Source organism: Phyllopteryx taeniolatus, chromosome 1 (genome assembly GCF_024500385.1).
Source record: "Phyllopteryx taeniolatus isolate TA_2022b chromosome 1, UOR_Ptae_1.2, whole genome shotgun sequence".
Lineage (NCBI taxonomy): Eukaryota > Metazoa > Chordata > Actinopteri > Syngnathiformes > Syngnathidae > Phyllopteryx > Phyllopteryx taeniolatus.
Genome location: NC_084502.1, coordinates 5,776,435 through 5,799,352, shown reverse-complemented (window position 1 = coordinate 5,799,352; position 22,918 = coordinate 5,776,435). Strand labels below are relative to the sequence as shown.

Genomic DNA, 22,918 nt, shown 5'->3' with positions numbered 1-22,918 from the left:
GTACTTGTTGGTTGATTTCAAAATGACTGGTGTAAAAGGCTATTCAAAACAAACCTTAGAGGTGACATCAATGTACATCTGCCCCACCCCAAAAAATCACAACCTACAGTAAATGGATAGAAAATGATCAATTCCAAAATTTCAAGTTGCCATGGGTGGATTTTACACCCTTATTAGGTTCACGTGATTCAGTTTATACATTTATGTCCAAAGTCACGTTACTAACCAATTCAATGAGAACCACTGTGTCTCTGTCTTCTCCCCCGTAGATCTATTGGCCCCCGTTACCTGGCAACCGAGAAGACTGCATCCAAAGGGGGAAAGAGCCACAGGTAAGTCATGAACACCTAACGACAGTGTAAATGTTGTCTGAGCAGTACACGTTGTCTGTGTGTGGCTTGGAAAAGAAAGACTGCCATACACACAAAATCAAAGGACGTTTGTCCAGTGGGGGATCGATTCATGAATTGGTTGACTAGGTTTATCCCGTCATTCATTTTAACAGCAGATCAGTAACCCGTTAATGTGCAATTCCAAACAGATTCATTTGAAAAAGATCTGAATTTGTTCATTTCAATCCCATTTGTCAGGTTGAATGGAATGAGAAAGCATTGAAAGTTGTCCAGCATACATTTGGCATTGGGACTGAAGATGCGCGAATTTTGCTTCTTGCAGAATGTGCCTGCCGCCGCCAGCCATAGTTTCTTCGTGAAAAAAAATCACGGAGGCCTGTTGTCAATGAAGATGTTTGTTGGTTTTGCGCACGAGCCTGGGGGATGGCAGAGGGTCTCTTAATGAGGTCTGAACATGGAACTCAGGAAAACAATGATTTAGGGAGTTAAGTATGCACATGATAAATAAGACGTTTAAGGAATAGGAGGCAATATATTACACTTATTTTGAATGTGAATGTGGAAGCAATTTCATGATTTTTTTTTTTTTTACCCTTCCTTCCACTTGAGTCAGCATTCCATCTGTAGGTTAAATAGAAGTGCTACTTCTTTGGGTTCAGGGCTATTTCTACATCTGGATGAGATTCGATCTGCTTTTAGCGAAACACAACGAATGAAAAACTGATCTGAGGGGAGTGGACATCTTAAATGGGATTTGATATAATAACTCTAATATACCCCATGACATCAAAGCTAAGACAAATTGAGGAAAAGGGACATTATCTGATATTACAGAGATATTTTAAGTTACATCCCACTTGGAGGAAAAGCTATGTGATTTTATAGGTGCATAGAATATAAAAACGAGTACTTACGTACCGCTTTAAACACGCACCCACACAAACACACACAAACACCATGTTGTGAGAGCCCTAAGAACACTGTTACTTTTCGGGCCCCACTTTGCGCTCACATGACATCTACCAGCCACCTCCATCTGGAACCTGTTTGAGCCGTGTGTGTGTGCGCGTGACCATGTGGACACATGCGATGTGTTTGAAGTGGCAGGTGTGTCTTGTGTGTCCCGTGTCAGTTTTATTTGGTATTTCCTCTGTGTGTTTGCTCTCTGGGATTAGGTGAGTTGAAGCTCCTGTAACGTGTTTAGTGATTGGGAGAAGCAATATATTAGTAGCTGGCCCTGTTAAAGCTACAGTATGTCGTGTATAATTCACACTGTTTTTCAAAATGCTTCTTTCTTTTTGATTCTATTTGACCCTCTTGTTCCTAAAGTGGGCTACTCACATTCAAATTTGAGCATTTCCCCCTCTTACGGTCAAAGTCGGCAACAGCCCAAATGTTGGATCTTATATAAAAATATTATCAACGCAGATTATCCTGTGGTGTGGGGTGTGTTCAAATGTAGTGAATTTCATCCCCAATCTGCTCTTAAGATGGTCATGGCCGCCAATCGTAAGCACAGTGTTGGCCTGAACGGAATGAAGCTTGTGCCGCTGCCGGTCGTGTTGAGTATTTGTAAAACGTGTCTTTTGAGTCATTCGCAACAATTCAAATGACAAGGAGAAGAGTTTGCAACTTTAAAGTCCTTACCAGATAAGCTGACAGTTAGCCTAGCTTCTTCTATTTCGTCTTCTACTGGTACTCTTTCTTCTTCTTTGTATTGTATGGCAGTGTAGCTGCCTCGTGGCACTATGCTGCCTCTCAGAGGTCAGTCATGATACTACGACAGACATCTGGTTTGACTGACAATTGTCGATGGAGATATGTGGTGTACTGTGTTGCTTGTCTCAAGTACAGCGCATGCTAACAAACCTTTCCGTTCGTGTGTGTGTGTGTGTGTGTTGGGTTGTCACCACTTGTTAAAAGTGGTGAAGATGTTCAGAATCGGTAAGTGTGTATATGGAACTCGTGACCTGTCTTATTAGCGCCATGCCCTATCCAACTGCGCTAGCTCATCATTTATATCTTGTGAACATTTCTTCGACATTGAACAAACCTTCTGAACAGTGACAAACTAGGTCCACTTCAAAACTTTGAGGAGAACACATTTTTTAGGAAAATATTACGATGGTACGAAATTATTATTTTTTTTTTTGCGATAGCCTCAACGTGGGGTGTTTGGAGAAGAAAGTGAGAAGAGAAAAACAAGAACGCACATTGGAAGTTACATGGCGTAAGATGACTCACATTCAAAGCAGTAAGAGTTCAATGTCCCTATAGAAGCGTCACTTGTTATCATAGTTAAGGTCTCCTTTTAAAATCTTTTCATGCATACAAACCAAATAGTTTCCAAATGTGAACAAACTGGATGCCGACGAGCATTCAAAATATATTGTGTTCTGCCACAAATTCCGACAGAATTCTCCCAAGAACAGATTGTATGACATTGAGAGCTATTTGACTGCACAGGTGGCTTCTCGCATTCCCTCACGTGTCCCTAATTTGTGTTTCTGACTTTTCTTTTGTGTCAAAGCTGATGGATTACTGCAGTCTTGCGACTAAGCAAAAGACAGCAAGGACCCAGACTATGACAAATGATAAAAACAAATGAGATTAAAGGTGTAATCTCATTTGTTTTCCGTCCGCTTGTGTACAACATAAGTTGACTTTGACAAAGAGCGAAGGAGGTGGATAAGGTTATGGGTCTTCACATTGCTTCTCTCAGTGTGATATGCGTACCTCACTGACATATAGACAATGTTTACTTTCCATCATTCCTTCGAGAAAAACAAAAACATGACTTTGACAACACTTGGCTGAAAGATAAATAATGTAGAGGATGGGGTGGGGGGGCGTCTATGTTATCGCCATTGTGAGGAACTGGGCCTCCTATAGACAATTGTCCACCGACTCTATCACCCTTAATATCGAATTTGATATTCTCCGGAACTGTGAGTCTCCGTCTCTTGACCTTCATCTTCATCAGTTGGAGCTGAGACAAATAAGAAACTTCAACATGTGAGCTAACAGAGACAATAACTTTTCATTTGTTATCTTCTGCTGTTAATCCGACCGTGCCCACCTCGAGCCCCGAATGCGGGCTGGCATGACACAGGAGGTTGCGTGTTTGACTGACCATTGGCAACTTTGACCTCTTGTGATTGGCCTTCGACCTTTTATCCAAAACCTTGTCCAACTAGAGACAGTTATTGCTAGCCTTGCTCAAATGTTAAGGCTAAATGTAAACGATTAGTACGTACACGGAACTGTGAGTGACCAGCAGCGGTTGATGCCCCACATAATGTTTGGGTCTCGCCCACTTGCTACCACAAATGATCAATAACTACATATTGTACATCGTAGTATCACCGAGTCCCAAGTGTTGTTTTTCGAAACACAAGACGTTTTAGAGTGCAGTGTATGCAAAGTCCAAGCTGAAAGTTTGCCCCTGTGACAACCAGTGTAAACCTTTAGAATACTTTGCTGAATGTCTTTGGTAGAGTTTGAGAAAAAGGATCTCTTCCACTTCATTTGGGGTCATTACTAAATGGTTTCACTGGAAGAGGACTTGGAGCAAAGAGTGGAAGGCCATGCAGCTGTGGAAGTGCTTCCACATTTGTCTTTGATCGTGTTCATCCATTACGTCCATTTGACTGTCATGTGGTGCGTGTGTGCTCTTCACTTATGTCAGTCTGTACTAGTGGGGGGAACCACGGACCTGGGAGCACAAATGATTTGTGCCTGTATTAAGTCGATCTCGACAGCGCTTCTGCTAACTGCTCACAGCTGCTAGCAACAAGCCATCCATGTGGCCAGGAGTGCTTGATTTCAACAGATAGAACTGAATATGTCTTCAAGTGTCTTCAACAGCGGACAGTCGGAATTCGAAAGACCGACCCTTTGGTCGGCGGACGGTACGCTCTACACGATGTAAAATGTCCAATTACAGTTGAGGGTGGAAGTGACTCTGACCCCTATTCCCACCAGGGGCACACTGAGGCATTCCGAGGCCAGCTGTGGGCCTCAGACCTGACGTTGGAGTCGCATAATTCTTTCTTCGAGACGTCCGTAATAGAGGCCTGAGCCAACTCAGCTGGCTTCTCCCAATGTGGATTAGTAGTGACTCTACTCTCGTCCAGCGACTGAGCTCCTCACCCTAAAGCAAGTGATCAAAGGAGCTATGATTTTTTGGGGGCTATTCACTCCATGGTAGGGTCTCCCAAAACACACGAGGTGACAGATCCCCCTCCCTAGTCTCTTTTATTACATAATTCTCCATGAACCAGACAAAGTGACCTGCTAAGTAATACACTGAGACACATACATCGCTCTACAATATTTCCCACTTTCTTAGAGGATCTTATCCCCTATTTTTGCTGTTTGAGTTTTGCTAGAAGCATTTCCCTGAAAGTAAATGAAAATGGTAAACCTTTACAAACCAGAAAGTGGCTACAAACATACAGTATGAACCGACAAACGAACACTAATTGCTCTAGTTACAGGGTCAACCTTGGCGGAGGTTTGCACTCTACTGAGTCCCTTTCTAAATATGGCATACGCCTTAAATTCGCATTGAAGAAAAATGATAGGCATGTGGCCTTTCTTGCAAATTTCCACAGCGTTTTTCAATTTTCGCCAGTTGCTGATGTCATGTGGTACCAATAAATAAAGCCATGATAGAACTGATGTGTAACTTGTGGCACCCAGATCATGTTTCTCAAATGGAAAGACCAGATTTTTCCAGAAATACTGTTGCGTTCTAAAATGTGGGACACATTGGTCCCCAGTCCCACTGACTTCCATTACGACATCATTTTGGAAGCAGCTCTGGCTCTGTCGTCAAGTCAGATAAAGTTGTGCTGGAAAAGTACTTGTAGTACTTTGTTCCCATGGTTTGGGAACGCTTCTGTCAGCATGGTCGAATGAATACATCAATAGCCTCAGATTTTCAAACCTTCTTGAGCCTAGCGACTCAGCTAACGATTAAATGTCTATTTGCAAATTCTGGAAGCAATCATGTGAAAGCTACTGGCACAGTGGAAAAAAATCCGTTTCACTTTCTTTATGTCCTCAATAAAACACACCTTTGTATATAACACCGCAAATCCCAGAGTGGATAGAGCTCAGCCATATTTCTTTATTGTCAACATTTCATTCTGCTGGAGGCCACACAGAGCTCAGTTCCTATTGTCGGCCTATGGAGCTTTGTCTCTAAAGTATCTTGTTGAAGGCGAGAACACGAGCTCAGCCATCTCTCTGGATGCAACCCTTCTATTCGATTGGCGACTAAATCATGATTGCGAGTGATTGATTCACAGCGGTAAAGACTTGACAAAATTTAGCTGGCAATATTTGCCATAGATATGGATGCATATTTACAATGAAAGTAGCAGTAAGAAAACAAATGTTGCTGTTTTGATCCCTCTACTATAGTGAAAGGTAATATTCTATAAATGCCAACAGTTGTCGTCTGTGTTTTAATATCGCAGCGTTTGATTATTTTTATTTTCTCTCTTTTCTCTATGCAAGTAGACTTCTCACGCTGATCCACCAGTATAGAGCAATATCTCCCAATACAAAGAATTCCGATATCCATGGTTGTAACTGGACAGTGACAATGTGCACTTAATATGCACTAATATGAATTTGAACAGGCGACCAGTTTGGGGTGTACCCCGCCTCTCGCCCCAAAAGTAGTTGGGATAGGCTCGAGTGAAGATAAGTGGTACGGAAAATTCAAACGTAAATGTTAAATATGCATTTCAATGTTAAACATGTTGAACATAACTAAATCTAAATCTGAATATTTTTAGTGTGAGCCCCTTGACAAACGGCCCCCATAGTTCCCTTGGCAATGCTGCAAAATCAGCGTATGTACATTTGGAGTATCGCTACGATTTCACTCCGTGTTATGATTTCTTCCACTGTCCTGTTGCATGTGGTTGAATGCAATGCAATACAATACTGTATGTGTGTAATGTGTGTCAGAAGTATTTCTGTATTTTGCAGACGGAATGTGCCAACTTTGTGCGCCTCCTGCAGCCATACAACCGCACTCACCTCCTGGCCTGTGGCACTGGAGCGTTCCATCCTATGTGCACTTTCATCGATGTGGGCCACAGAGGAGAGGTAAACAACCTACCGTCTCACATATTATTGCTAGAATGGGTGGTTCAAGTCAATTTGAGTGCAGATTCATTGTGATTCCCAAATGAGCTTTATTCTTGAAGTTAGTACACTAATATTAATGTCATAGTTGTGTACTGTTTTAATACTAAATTGGGCCTTTTTTGGTGGCGATTATAGTGCAAAATCAAAGGTCGATCCCAACATGTTCCAGGAATGGCGGTTGATCTTTGTCCAGATTTTGAAATGATTTGTAACGATCCTAAAAGTAACCATGCAAACGTTTTGAGAAGAGCCACAGAAGAGCACGAGTTTTTTCCTTTCGAATGTTCTCATGTTCATCTTTTGGCTGAGCATTCCGTTGGACGGGAATTTGGGCAGAGCCTTCCTCTCGAACTTAAACAAAAGACAAGAAGGGATGAATGAGAGCCATTAAGACATACTGTAGCTGTGAACCTCCACATGACAGCCCGACGTGACCCAGCGGGATGCAGTCAAAGTGGGCACGGGGAGTGTGGAAAGTCCACAAAGAGGAAGTGTAACATTGCGCTGGGAAAGTGTCCAACTTTTAGTGGTGTGTGTTCAGAGTGGAGAATGTGGATTTAGTTGCTACCCCCAATGTGTGTGTTCTCCTCGGCGCCGTATGTTCGGCCTCGCTCTCGATATGTCATCGTCACTGCATCCGAGCGCTATGCCGCCGCCGCCAAACATTAAAAGTCCTCCTCCGCTTACAATACAGCCAAACCTGCTGCTCGTGTTGCCCAGAATCACGCCCTGGCGCTCGCAGGCAGACTGAGCGGCCAAGTTGGGCCAATCTGACTTCAGCTCCTGCTGTCGCTCACTAGGCCACGCCCCTTAAAGGCACACATATAACACAAAAGTGTTGTATCATTGTTGTGGGTTTTGCCTGGTCCCAACATACTGTTCATTTCTTTGCACACTCTTTTAGTATGTTCCAATATGTCTTCACACAATATAGTTTTGTTTTGGTTTGAAATTGAAAAAAAATAATGGCGCCGCTTTTTGGGGGGCTTGAACAGATGAATTGCATTTCAGTTCATTTGAATGTGGAACATGGATTTGATATCCCAGAAATTGAGTTATAAGTTGGTCACGGAATGAATTTGAATCTTGTAAATCGAGGTACTACTCTTTATGAATTACATACACAGTGTGTAGAATTGTTTTCCCCAAAAACGTGTGCGTTGAGTATTGTGTTTTTTGTATTCATCCACTGATGCTGCCGTGTACGCCCTTGAATGTCAGCTGCAGGTAAGCCTTCTACATTCATTAAGGACATGCCAGAAGTATTTGAAATCAATCACTGTGGCAACTGTGCTGTCATTTCAAGTTAACAACCAATTCATTGTTGCTTTTTCAGACTTTTTCAAATGCGTTTTCGTGAGGGCATTAAAATGCCGTTACGTGTTGCGGACACAATTTGTTTGCCACCAAGTATTGTTAAACTACATCTGCGGACATGTGGATTTAACCCAACATCAGTTCAACCCAGCATCGGGTAGTCAGTCTGAACACACGAGTCCATGGGGAGCGGGCCCGTTTATTTAACCAGTCGTTAACTGGCGCAGAATACACACCCGAATGTTTACCTGACCTCTGGAGGGAACCGAGGCTAGTAGCGATCCGACGGGACTCTGGGTGGGATGAACTTTAGCCCCCGAGGCGTTTCATCTCTGTTAGGCTCGGACTTTCTGGACCGGTTGCGGACCGACTTTGCACTCCTTCGACGCTGAAACGTTGTTATGACGTTAGCTTGTCAACTCCATTCGGGTGAAGTATTGCCGTCGAGCTTAACCACGGCTCCATTGTACTTCTTTCTACGTATGTTTATTGTTTTTCAAAGATAATAATTAGAGCAATAAACCTTTATTTGAAGTCGTAAAGATTGATGACAGTGAGCAACACAATGTCCCGAGCAATGTCATTCATGTGAAAATAAACAAGCCGAGAAAAATGATCAAGTAGAACACACACACACACACACACAACACTATACCATACGCGTAGACTTTGTCTTGATTTTCTTCAGATTATCAGAACTCTTTACCTTACCTTCTCCTTTTAATATATTTTTTTTTCAAAATTCCCTTTGAAGAAAAAAAAATGCCTGTACTCTGTCTTTCATTCCAGAAGACAGCAATGTTTATCCAAGCACTCAAAGATAAAATTTGAAAAAAAAAAAGCTTCCAGCACTTTACTAGAGAGAAATTTAAGACGGCAGACAGTGTGCCATTGTTTGACTTGGCAGTCAGAACAAAACACAAAGTCAATGTCATGATGCATACAATCCAAATGTTTGATTTTTACCGCCATCTATTTGGATCAGGTTGTAGATTTCTAAGTTTGGAATTCACACAGTTCCACTTTAAGGCATCAGACCGTTGCCATAATGTGTGTGTGTGTGTGTGTGTGTGTGTGTATATATATCAGCAGTCGCTTGTTTAAAGGATACCGGCGGTCCCTCCCTGATATTCTGTGATTGGCACAGAAGAAAATACTGTAGCACTCTCCTCAGCACTGGAGTGTGTTTGTCTTGGCAGGGTTTGCCCAAACTCAATCCGCTGCATGACAGTGATATGACACACAGGCACACGCACACACCCGCGCACACACACGCACGCATACACGTATTCCAGTTTCCTCTCACGTCCCCCAAAACAAGTCAGTTAATTGAGGGTGGAGTTAAAAAGACAGTTGACCGATTGGTTGACAGATAATGGAAGAGGGGATAGGATGAGAAGCCCAAATGTTCACTATGTTCTCCACTGGCGCCCTTTGTTTGCTTTCTGACCTTCTTTTGTTGTTGTTGTTGCATTCATCGCTGCATTCCACTGAGCTGCCACACTGGTGTCACATTAGTGACGTAGCTGGGCACAGCTGCCACCGGGCCTCCTACACATTCCGCACTGTCAATCACGATTTGGCCTTCCAAACTGTCCGATGCTTAAATGACCTGGTTGAAATGCAGCTGTATGACACATTCGGGAAAACGATGACGTAAGGACCACCGACTTGGAGAAGTGCTTTGGAATGCTGCTCCAAGAGGCAAATCATTGTACTTCCACTTGGCCAAGATGTGGAAATCTGTCATCGCACAACAATGGTGGCGCCCGCTGAGTGAATGCAGCATGAGTCTGACAGTGTTTGACTGCAGGAGGGCGGCCAGGGATTGGAGAATCTGTGAAATTACACAGACATTTAATACTTTGAGCTCATCAACATCATTCGGTACTGGATGAAAATTCTGATTACGCACTCAGGGAGGGTTCATCTCCATATTGAAACTGAATGTGCTTGCATGGGTAATATTGCCGTTCTTTTTATAGGGCAGACCTCCATGTCATCATGTTCCCTGTGATCACTCCAGAGTGCAAGACTCACCCTCCCATTAACAATAGTCCATTGTCTGTTCAATGAAAGGAAGGCGAGACACTCACAGTCCAATCGATAATGTGAGCTTGTGTCAAACATCCTTTTTTATGTAGTTCTTTTTTTAATTCCCGGAAAACATGACTGCACCGGATCACGCCCAGGCAGCACAAACGACAAATGTCATTCATATTTTGTATCAAATCACACAATGCCAGGATGTGTGTGGCTTAATTCCAACTAGATGGTTGAAGAACAAAGACACTATATTGTATGAGATACACTGCAGTTGAAAATGTTTGATGAAACTGGAATTTAACAACTTGGGCAAGCGAGTAGTTAGCAATGCCGGTAGCCACTGGGAGCGTCCCGGTTCACAGCCACAGTTGTGATGCCCTTTAGCAAGGCGCCCAAACCCCGAAACTCCTCCCCTGTATTTCTCCCACCCGCTCGCTCCGGTGTGCGTTTGCTATGTTCCCGACTGTAATCGGTTGAAGTCAGGTATTTTCCATACCGCTTGTCCTCACCAGGGTTGAAAAATAAATTGATAGACAGCCTATCTGCGGTGGGGCCCAAATAGCGGCGGATCTTGGTTTTGAAGGCTCGCGTCGTGTGTTTGCCAATTTGGCAGACCAGTCAGTGCCAAGCTCGGCGTTCTGCCACAGCGAGGGTGTGTCTTTGGAGATGCGCCTGGCAGACGATCGGAACTTACGCCTCCTCAGACCACGCAGAATGCCAACCTAGCAGGCTAGACCGCTGGTCTTACGCGATTTTGGTGAATTTGATCGGCTCATTCTGTATTTAACAAGGGTACCTGCTCACATTGTCTGTTTCCACGCCATGGCCGGCCAGAGCACTGACAATGCTCCACTCAATGCACGGATCGCTACGATTACGCATCCTCCTATCCCGCACAGAGACTGTCAGTTACGCCACAATTAAAGGGAATGAGAGGAGCCGCTTTGATTGGCGCACCTCTGGCGCACAGTTGAACCGCCCGCCGGGCCGGATTTACTCCATTCACAAAAACCGAGCCCTGAGACTCTATCTATTCATCACGCCGATATCAGTCGTCATGAAAGTTAAGACTGAGGTTTTATGATGATGGCAGTCTGACACGTGAATGGATTTATGTTTACGGTATTTCCAATTGGAGTAAAATGTTTCCAAATACAATCAAACCGGACGGTCGACTCATCCCGGAATGGATTGTGTCCGACCTTTGGAGGTTTTACTGTAGGCCTACACCTCCTTCTCGAATACATGAGAAAATCCAGATAACGTCCGACGTGACACGCTGTGTCATGTACAACGATGCTTTTCTCGTTCTAACTGTCCTTTGCTTTTTAAGGCTCAACATCGTGAGCAGTTGGATGCGTTAGGCTTTGTACCTCATTTCACAGATGGATCACTTCTTAGGAAAACTCAAACTACATTCAGACTGTTATCAACACAAAATGAAGCATATTTGATCAATACACAGTTTGTTCAGTCACAGTTCAATTATAATGTGTACAGAAGGAACTTGAACTTGGCATATTTACTGAGTCAGTTCACTGTAAAAGCACATTGACAGAATATTAATGGACGTGATGCAATCTGTTTTTACATACGTTATCAAGTGTTGTTTTTGGTTGCTGCGGTTATTTTTGTCTTCTATGACCCTGTCCGCTCCTCAGTAAAAAGTTAAGCTCAGGGCGGATCTTCACTGGGAAACGGGTGGGAAACTCGTCTGAACTCTGGCAACTACACTGATCCCACACTTCCTTGTTTCTCAGACGGCATCTTCGTTCTCAGGCAGACAGACAGACAGACAGACAGACGGAGTTCAGAGGAGGGGCAGAAAGACCCAAAAGAGTCAAAACAAATAAGAGCCGATCCTCTCTTTGTGTGCACATTGTAACACAAAGAGATTAAGTCTGATCAACAGCTTTGTTTCCATGGGGAGCAATAAGCTAGCCTTTGGCTTTTGCTAAGTAAAACAGAACCGTCGAACCTTGAAAGTTGAACAAAATCCACATCCAGTCTCTTTGTGTTTAGAAGCAAAGCTTTGATAGGAAATCATACAACTTTCCGTATGCTCCAACAGTGTTCCAGCATCAAACTGTCACTATTATACAGTAGAACCTATATTAGCTGTACAGGCAATGCTTTTCAAGAACATTTTAACCTTCATAATTGTCAAACAAGAGGAAAGAGAAGTTCATGACTGTTCATTTAAGAAAATGATCATTCAAACGTAGCCAAATGTTTCATTTTATGAATTGAAATCAGTTGGTATGGGTTGGACGTTTGACTCAAACGTCATGTAGAAACTCTTCCAAAAAGGGTGAAAGCTGTTTAAGTGGCAAAAGAATACATTCCCCCCCCCCCTATGTTTTACTTCCCTTATTACTTCTTCATATTATATCACATGTGCATACGGTATGCCGCGATATGAGGACATTCGGACAAATCTGAAGCGAGCGGTTCAATATTGTGTTTGTATCGTTTTCCAGCACGTCTTCGCTATGGACCCGAAGAATGTGGAGAATGGACGAGGGAGGGTCCCGCATGACCCCAGCCTTCCTTTTGCGAGCACCTTCAGTGGTATGTCCATCTTCTTTTGCTCACTGACCTGAAGCAATATATCTTGCACGGCGATGACTTCGACTGTGGGGTTTTTTTTCGGAACATTCCGGCCCAGCTCTCCATTGCGCAAGTTTGACGTTCGAGGTTCCACCGGATTTTGCCCAACCTTGAGCGTTTGACATATGCCACAGTCTCCACCAGAGGCAAATGTGTAAGAATTCAGAAAATGTTCGGAAGAACTGTTGGTGGTGAATGAGGTCCATTGTTAGGTGAAGATGAAGAAGTTTTTGCAGGGCTGGCGGCAGGGGAACGCTTACTCAGCACTCAAGTACATTCGACATGACCACAGGGCTCTTGCAGTTCAAGATCCGCTTACACTTGTGAATATTGCGAGTCTGTTTTCTCTCCAAGCTGCATGCGGGCAAGAGGCGCGATACACGTGCGCGTTTGCAGGTTGACGGTGATTTATTAATGCACCGCTGTCGGCAGTTGTGTGTTTCTTGGTTATTGTATATACTGTAAGTGGGATTCATCTTTTTTTGGCCTGATATTCCTTTTTTGCTCGTTTTATAAATGAGGCCCACGTTGCGGATTCCTCTGGAGGGTAATCGCTCACTGGTTTTTCAAGTGGCTGAGCCCCAGTCCGATTCTCCAATGACTAGCCTTTGACCTAGATGTCTTTTAGCAATCCAACCATCAACCTGTTGGTCTCTGCTGGGCCAACTTCCAATCTAGGACGCCGTGTTTACGCTGAGCTGACAAATTCCCAATGTCCTTCTCAGTGAGCTCAGCTATCCTGAACAACTTGGATCCGGTGTTACAATTTGAAGGAGAACTCAACGTTTACATGCATAAATGTTAACGCCTTAGTCTCCGTAATCATTGGAACTTGAATTTCTAAACATTGGACTAACGGAAGCAGATTAGAAGATTGAAACGCAACATTATCTCACAGTATCCACAGTGAGTGGAGTGACTTTGTAGCATCGTTTTGTGCTCATGCTCCAATTTCACACATAAGTCAGAAGTCACTATATTAACACAAAAAGAAATAAATAAATGAATAGAAAATCCTAAATACACACATAAAACTATATCAAATCAGTAACTCTCTCTGCTTGTTTTTCACATTAGTGAAGTGAAGTGAAGTGAATTTTCATGCCTGCGAGACCCCATGAAATATATTGAATTAACCGTATTTTGCAGTTATACTTACACATATTTAAGCAAAATGTTTGTTTTGTGTGTGCATTTTCTGTTCGTCTACAGTTGTATAGTGGTGCTATTTACAATACCATCGTGTCTCCCGTTATTTCACAGTTGTTGTGTCAGTGTAACAAATATTCGAAGAATTCTCTAAGCCCATTGTGTTTGATTCCATTTTCTCATGTTGTAGCGACACACACCAACAAGAGCAGTTTCTCACGCCGTGTTGGTGAAGGCTGCCAACTCTCCAGACATGACTGCTTAGGATATCTGCTGTATTTGATTTCTTCTTTCCCCTGACTTGCGTAAAGTGAGTCTAGCTCTCTCGGTCCCAGTGGCGGATGCGTTCTAAAAAGTGTGTTAAAAGGGTCATGGGCCTTTGGAGTGTTCTCCCAGTCAGCCTTCATATCGGGTCGGTCGCGTTTCCTCTTTCCTTCCACAGCCCGACGTCATAAGCCTGGACCACGGTGCTAACGCGTCACCGATGCTTTCTTCATTGCGCTTGACTGACTTTGCTTCTTCGGTTTCTGCGCTCCCCTCCTCCGCTCTGTTTTGTAGGCGGTGAGTTGTTTACAGGACTGACAGCGGATTTTTTGGCAAGAGACTCTGTGATCTTCAGAAGTATGGGAGGTCGCTCCACCATGCGGACAGAGACCGATCACAAAATCCTTCATGGTAATGTTTCTTCAGTCTTTCATTCATTGCAGTGAAGGACAACTCAGTCGCAGACTTTCAACAAGGCTTAAACATTCATCACCTCTCAAATACATGAGTGAATATTTCGAATTACAAATGACAGTGGAACTTGGATGTAAGGGACTAACAAGGCCGGCTGTAGCCTTCATATCTGTGACAACGGCGGCACAACCCGCAAATTCCAGTCGCGGTCTGTGTCTGTTGATTGCGAAAGTAAACAACAGCAACTAACGGACTTTTCGAGTTCTAACCGGACACTATTTTCTGCCCGTTAAATATGAACTCCATTAAATCCAGGCTCCATGATATCATCTGATCTGATGACATTTTCGAGCTAAAGAGATGTATTTTGATTTTTCATTTTGCTCAAATTGCAGCTACACCAATTTAAAATAATAAATGAACAAAATGATATTGGATTTAGATGATTCAATGTGTGTCAAGTAATTTACATAATACATTTACAAGAGTCTACTATGGAAATACTTTCAACGTTGTGCACGAACAATTGGAAAAATTATTATAATATATAATATACAGGGGCGGCACGGTGGACGACCGGTTAGAGCGTCAGCCTCACAGTTCTGAGGACCGAGGTTCAATCCCCGGCCCCGCCTGTGTGGAGTTTGCATGTTCTCCCCGTGCCCGCTTGGGTGGGTTTTCCTCCCACATCCCAAAAACATGCATTCATTGGAGACTCAAAATTGCCCGTAGGTGTGACTGTGAGCGCGAATGGTTGTTTGTTTGTATGTGCCCTGCCATTGGCTGGCAACCGGTTCAGGGTGTACCCCGCCTCCTGCCCGACGACAGCTGGGATAGGCTCCGGCACGCCCGCGACCCGCGTGAGGAGAAGCGCGACAGAAAATGGATGGCTGGATGGATGCATGGATAATATACAGGTATTAGCTGTGTCCCCCATTGTTTAATGCCACCGCACCGCTTATTAAACAATTGTTTGCATCCCTGCAAGAGTAAAAATTTATTTGTGGATGGATCGGTTATATTTCAACAATATAATAGCACCTTTACACTCCTGTTGACTACCCGTGAAATATAACCTCCTCGGTGGATGTTATCATGTTTCTTTGTCCTTTTTTCATACATACAGTACAAATTACACACACGAAAAAACAAATTAGTGAATTAGTGACACTGTAATACAAAAAAAAAACGAGTCAGTGAAACGTACTGACCCTCTTCCATGGCCTTCACTTTAATATCTAAACTCCAGTTATTAACCTTCTTCTCAAGACCCGAAGTTCGTGGCGGCACACCTCATTCCGGACAACGACGACAAGGACGACGACAAAGTCTATTTCTTCTTCACCGAGAAGGCCACGGAGGCGGGAGACAGGGAGGAGGCCATTCACACGCGTGTTGGACGCGTTTGTGCGGTAAGTTCTTTTATGACAAAGTGCAGTTTTACAATGAATCCGTGAATCGTGCAGATTATTTAATATCTGGATGGTTTCAAGCAGGGGTCTCAAACTCGCGGCCCGGGGGGCAATTGCGGCCCGCGGAATGATATTTTGCTCGGTGCATCTGGGTGTTTTATGTTTTTTAACACTTGTGGGCTACCGTATCTTAAACACGTGACGACAACGCAAATTAGAAATGTCACATAATTCAGGATTATCACCGAAAGGAAAAATGGACCCGCCTGTCACCTAGCCCCGGTCATGTCGTCTTCAAAACCTGCCGTGAAGAGAAAGGTTGACGACGAGCACAGAAAATTTCAGGAGAAGCGGGAGACGGAATATTTTTTTGTTGAGCACAGACGCATCCTGACGTGTCTAATATGCGCAATATAAACTCGCGGTGCACAAGGGATATAACATCAAACGTCATTACTCAACTAAACATGTCAAATACATGAGAAATGAGCGACAGGAGCAGGTCACCAAACCTAAAACACGTCTACTGAGGCGTAAGATTGTTTTAAGAAAGTAGGCAAAGAAAGTGATATGGTTGTCAAAGGCAGCTAGCTACGTGCCGAGTGAGATGATCGCTAAGGCAGGAAAGCCACTTCGAGACGGCGAGTTCATCAAACAGCGCACGTTACAGGCTGCAAGTATAGTCTGCCCGGAAAAAAAACCCCGTCAGTTTGGCAACATCAGCATTTCTGCCAACACGGTGGCAGAGCGCATTTCTGACATGTCAGGTCATTTTTATGATCAACTGCACGAAAAAGCTCAACATTTTCATTCCTTCTCAGCCGCACTTGATGAGAGCTCGCAATGTATGTCCGTGGCGTTGATGACAATTTTGAAGCGCCGGAGGAGATACTCACAACGATCCCAAAGCGTGGCCAGACCACCGTTCAGGAGGTATTCCGTCAGCTGTGTGATGCCAACGCGGATGCCGGCTTACTATGGAAGCGTTTTGCTGGAATAACAACTGACGGAGCGCCGTCGATTACGGGGAAGAAAAATGGACGTGTGGCACCTGTTGGAAGAAAACTGGAAGAGGCCATTGCTCTGCACTGCATTATCCATCAACAGGCGCTTTACGCTTGTGAGAGGAAGCGCTGCCAAGTCTCTGACAGCAAGGAGTAGGAGGAAGTCAAAGAAGAACAGTTCATGTTCCGACTTGTAATTCATTTATTTTGTTATTATAATTAACAAGATTTGATCAGTTGTACTTTATTTCTTTTGGGGGGATTCTTGATGCGGCCCAGCCTCACCCAGACACTAGCGCCAGCGGTCCTCATGTAAATTGAGACCCCAGGTTTAAAGTAATCTTTTGCTATTTATGAATATAGCAACAAAAAATAATAAAAATGTTTATTCATTTCCTATATTACTAGCTTAAACTGTAAATATAGCACAAACTACACAACATTTCCATTTAGTTTCCAACTCAATTTACAACATCACCCTCAAAAAAATAAATAGCTTACAGCTTATTGCACCAGAAGTTAGCATGTACATGCACATGCGGCAGAGACTTTCCTTAACAAACTAACAACCCAGACTAAACTCAGCTCCTCCCGAACATACAAAGTTGTTTTTTCTTAATCGAGCTGTGTCACTTCCACATACTTCCTTTACACCAATTGCTGTACTACTTTCCTATTTAGACAGGGCTTTGGCAGCATGTTGTGGCATCTTAGGGCATCTTAGGAAGAGTACAAAAATGTGAATCGGTGAGTTTTTCAGCAAATTGCTACCGGAGTATGTTCCAGTTCCATCCAAAAGAAGGTGAACAGGTGAATTTGTGAATAGTGAAGCGCGACTATGCAGGGGCTGGCTGTAGTACAGTCGGTGTGAGGACACAGAATCTGGAAAAAAATGAAAACAAAATAAACTTGCAAACCTAACGTCATGAAGGTAAAACTGATCAATGTGTAGCGTCAAAGTGTGAGAGAGGAGATACGTGATATATTAAATCAAGCATGTTGTCGTTTTGAGGATAATGAGTACCTAAATAATTACATTTGAATCTACCGTATAATCACTTTTGGTCCTGCAAAAGAAGCATTGACTGCCATTTGTGCGACACAACCTTCAAGAATTACTGGAACATTCCACTGTATTTGTTTTGGTTTGTACAAAATTGACCGAGAAATTACTGATGGAACAGTCTGTGTCAACTCTTTCCCACATTCATTTTGGAAAACAAACCATCTGGCTTGTGGATTCCGGGTGACGTAAAGAAGACCCAATGGTCAGGTGTACAGTCTGAACACATCTCGCCCTCAGGCACAAAACATCTGCAAAGCAAGTGATTCTTGAATTGAAAACTCAAAGCTAGGATCTCTTTTTTTTTTCCCCTAGTTTCCTGGTCAATCCCTAATGGGCCTCAAATTCCGAATGTTGGCCAAAACCTCCGTTGTGATATACAGCGTAGTTTCACGCTCGTGCACGGAGACGGACATCGAAACAGGCACATGGTGATCAAGAGAACCCTCGAGAAAGCTTTTGGCAATTAGGCCAGAACCCCAAACTCTTGTGAGCTTTCAAATGCTGACATTTCCCAAAAGGGATATAAAAACCTTTCAAATATTTACTACAAAATGAAGCCGTTCTCCTTCCAAAATAGACACAGCTGTCACATTTCACGTCCGCAATCCTAATACTTTCAGGCTATGTGCAACGCACACAAATATATAGTGTTAGCCAAACCTTAGAGAAAGAAGAACTATTTAACCCTTTGAGTCCAGCTGGCACGATCAGAATCCAAATTGACTCTATCTTCCTTCCGGTGAGGTCATTTGCTCCCAAGTTGTTGGTCAACGTGAAACGTCAAAGGTTGAATACAATCCACTTCGGAACGCCGGCCGACCGGTTTTTTTCTTTGCTGAGCTGTGGTCTCACGCAACTGTTCAAACACCCGAGTTTTGTGTGCCTTTAGAGGTGTATTTGGGATTGTGCAACCTCAACCACTTTTATCTTAGACCTAACGCAATGACCATTTGCACAGTGATGATCACCGCTTGTCTTTACATGCCTTGATAAAGAACAACTGGAAAAACCGTGCCCAGTGTCGTAATGATAGTAATAACTCCCTCTCTGAACTCGACTCGTTAAGTCTGGTTGGCATTCATGAGGTCTTTTCTCACCCCTGTGAAATTGTTCGGGCTTCACTTGGATTCAATTGTGCTTTGTTATTTCATAGATTTGTGCTTTTTTTTTTTCATGGCAGAATGACGTAGGAGGCCAGAGAGTGCTGGTGAATAAGTGGAGCACCTTTATCAAAGCCAGACTGGTTTGTTCTGTCCCAGGACCTCATGGCATCGATACACACTTCAACCAACTGGGTGAGACGCACGCGTTACCTACCGACCGACCGACCTACCTATTTACCGACTTTCATTCCATTCCTAACTTGCATCTTCCTTTTGACCCAAACAGAGGATGTTTTCTTGCTAAGGACCAAAGATGAGAGGAACCCAGACATTTATGCAATCTTTAGCACAATAAGGTGAAGGTCACAATGTTACACTTTTACAAGCCCAATTCCAATGTGTTAAACATAAATAAAAACGATACAATGATTTGCAAATCACGTTCAACCTATATTTCATTGAATACACTACAAAGACAAGATATGTCATGTTCAAACTGATCAACTTGATTGTTTTTAGCAAATAATCATGAACTTAAATTTGATGGCTGCAACACGTTCCCAAAAAGCTGGGACAGGTGGCAAAAAAGACGGAGAAAGTGGAGGAATGCTCATCAAACACGTGTTTGGAACATCCCACAGGTGAACAGGCTCATTGGGAACAGGTGGCTGCCACGATTGCTTCCCTGAATTGCTCACTCATTCACCAGCAAAGATGGGGCGAGGGTCACCTCTTTGTGAACAAGTGCGTGAGAAAATAGTCCAACAGTTTAAGGACAATGTTCCTCAACGTACAATTGCAAATAATTGAGGGATTTCATCATCTACGGTCCATAATATCATCAAAAGGTTCAGAGAATCTGGAGAAATCACTGCATGGAAGCGGGAAGGCCGAAAACCGACATTGAATGCCCGTGACCTTCGATCCCTCAGGCGGCGCTGCATCAAAAACCGACATCAATGTGTAAAGGATATCACCACGTGGGCTCAGGAACACTTTAGAAAACCAATGTCAGTCAATACAGTTCGGCACTACAGCCGTAAGTGCAACTTGAAACTCCACAATGCAAAGCAAAAGCCATTTATCAACAACACCCATAAACAATCAAAGATGGACTGATGCAATGTGGAAAAGTGTTGTGTGGTCCGACGAGTCCACATTTCAAATGGTTTTTGGAAATTGTGGACGTCGTGTCCTCCGGGCCAAAGAGGAAAAGAACCATCCGGACTGTTATGGACGCAACGTTCAAAAGCCAGCATCTGGGATGGTATGGGGCTGTGTTGGTGCCAATGGCATGGGTAACTTACGCATCTGTGAAGGCACCATTCATGCTAAAAGGTAGATACAGGTTTTGGAGAAACATATGCTGCCATCCAAGCGACGTCTTTTTCACGGACGCCCTGCTTATTTCAGCAAGACAATGCCAAACCACATTCTGCACGTTACAACAGCGTGGCTTCCTTTGTAGTAAAAGAATGCGGGTACTAGACTGGCCTGCCTGCAGTCCAGACCTGTCTCCCATTGAAAATGTGTGGCGCATTATGAAGCGAAAAAAACGACAACGGAGACCCCGGACTGTCGAGCAAGAATGGGAAAGAATTCCACCTCCAAAGCTTCAACAGTTAGTGTCCTCAGTTTCCAAAGGTTTATTGAATGTTGTTCAAAGAAAAGGTGATGTAACGCAGTGGCAAACACGACCCTGTCCCAGCTTTTTTGCAACGTGTTGCAGCCATAAAATTCTAAGTTAATGATTATTTGCTAAAAACAATAAAGTTTATCAGTTTGAGCATTCAATGTATTGTCTTTGTAGTGTATTCAATTCAATATAGGTCGAACATGATTTGCAAATCGTTGTATTGTGTTTTTCTTTATGTTTAACACAACGTCCCAACTTCATTGGAATTGGGGTTGTACATTCCATCACATTGCATGTCCTATTTATTCCAAAATATGTTTTTGGAAACATTCGTTAGTGTCCCTCACATTTTCAAGTTTCTGCTTTCTACTCTAAGGGAAAGTATTTTTCTGTGACGCCGTTTCTCCGCCTCTCCCCGCCAGTAATGTCTTCCAGGGGTTTGCTGTGTGCGTTTATCGCATGGCTGATATCAGAGAGGCCTTTAACGGACCATTTGCTCATAAAGAGGGTCCGGATTACCAGTGGGGAGCCTACGAAGGCCGCGTCCCTTACCCCAGACCGGGAGTGGTAAGTAGCTCACCAACATTTTTTTGTATGAACGTGATAGCAAAACATGGCAAATTTGCTTCTTTGTAGCTGATAAACTGTTTTGTAATCCAGTAAATGACCCACTTAAGCACCTGGCTGTCCCACTTACAAAACACAACATTAATACAAGACACAATCATTCATTACTTCCGGCAGTCTGAGTGTATAATTAGCTTCGAAATAATCGGTATAATAATCATTTGTCTTCCGGACATTTACAAGCGTCACGACTCCCAACACGTTTCGAAATTGATGTACAGTATAAGTTTAGTTCTTGTGTAAGCATATCTTTTGTATGATGGCCACTCACTCAGGGCCACTGCGGAGAAGTGCAGAAGTGCGGTTATGCAACATTGCAAACGAGGTGTAGAAAGGTTTGATATCGGGAAAGTCAACTTACGTTATGCAGCTGTGGTTACTGTGTACACTTTGGAGCCTGTCAACCACATTGCTGCAACTTCAATGGAAGCACAGAAGCATACCTACTCACAATCACTTGCAAGTGCAAGTCACGCCTCGGAATTGTTGGAATTTGTTGTGGTTTAAGGACTATGAATTATGCAGGCTATGACCTAGTTGCAGATGCCTCAATGTAGACTAACAAAGTGTTTAAGGACCACGGAGTCGAAGAGGACACGGGGGGGGGAAATGGAGAAGAGCATCACAGAAGCTCTGTTTTACACTAAAATCCTGTAACGAAACTGACGATTCGGGAGATATCTTCCATTCACAGAATCGAGAAAAGCAGTATATCGACACAACTGTACGTGCCTACACGCAGCAGAAAAGCGGCCCATCGTCAAATCGTTAGATTTCAGTGAAGACTCCAAATTGTCAATATTTCTTTTTTTTTAAATACCCGCTCATTTACTGACGAAGAGTCCAGTGTGTAAATCACCCAAAATCAGCTGGTTCAGCTCACCAGTGGCCATTGACATGATGCGTGGTAAAAAAAAAAAATGTGTATTGAAGATAAGATTTAAGGCAAAATAGCTACAAGGTCAAATTGAGGAAAAGGGAGTTTATAGCGAAGTGGAGCTACAACTCTTAAATATGAAGCTTAACATTTTGGGGGTTTTTTTTAAAACCCAGTTCCACAAAAAGTAATCGGGAAATGAGAAATCGTATCAGCTGTCAAAGAAATGTGCATTTTGACATCATTTGATAAAGACAAGCCTTAGAAGAAAAATGTGTGTTTCAGTCTACACACAAAGATTCAAAATTCTTTGTCCTGGTGGACTTTGTGGATGAAAGGCTAAAAGACAAAAGAGACAAAAAAAATGTCTGTGCAGTCCAAAAAAATGGAGTGCTGTTTATAGATCTTAGTAAGTTCAAGTAAGATTGATATTTATGTAAAAATGTTTTAGCATTATTAGTCATGACAGACAAAAGCTATTAAGTTTGACAAAATTGGATAATAATGAAGTTTAATGCTAAGGTTCTGTTGAATCAAAGTTGTCCGTTCACCGCGACGGATTCAGCGCGCATTGAAATAGACAAAGGCGTCCAAGAGAAACAGGGCGCGCTCATCAAAGTTTTCAGGAATGGAATGAAAACAAAACGGAATGTGTTTCATTCCTGCTGGCCTTTGACAGCCGAACGAGGAGATATGATGGACGTTCCCGAGCCGAGGCGGAAAGAAAATCCAATAGAGGAGAAGAAAGCATCTTAGAGTTCTGCCGATGGAATTGAACAAAGAAAATAGTTTTGCTGAATGATTTTGGTGAAATCTATCCATTCATTTTCTCGACTGGGTCACAGGGAACTACAGCCCGTCCCAGCTGAATT

General features: G+C 43.2%; 1 protein-coding gene across 1 annotated transcript in view; it reads left to right on the top strand.

Moving 5' to 3' along the window:
• sema3bl (sema domain, immunoglobulin domain (Ig), short basic domain, secreted, (semaphorin) 3bl) overlaps positions 1–22,918 on the top strand; it is a 54,457-nt gene that overhangs the window by 24,594 nt on the left and 6,945 nt on the right. Inside the window, exons 3-10 of the mRNA XM_061766067.1 lie at positions 270–332; positions 6,360–6,479; positions 12,365–12,455; positions 14,202–14,318; positions 15,591–15,733; positions 18,984–19,098; positions 19,193–19,262; positions 20,965–21,109. Coding sequence (XP_061622051.1) covers positions 270–332; positions 6,360–6,479; positions 12,365–12,455; positions 14,202–14,318; positions 15,591–15,733; positions 18,984–19,098; positions 19,193–19,262; positions 20,965–21,109 — 864 coding nt within the window. The remainder of the gene's footprint in view (positions 1–269; positions 333–6,359; positions 6,480–12,364; positions 12,456–14,201; positions 14,319–15,590; positions 15,734–18,983; positions 19,099–19,192; positions 19,263–20,964; positions 21,110–22,918) is intronic.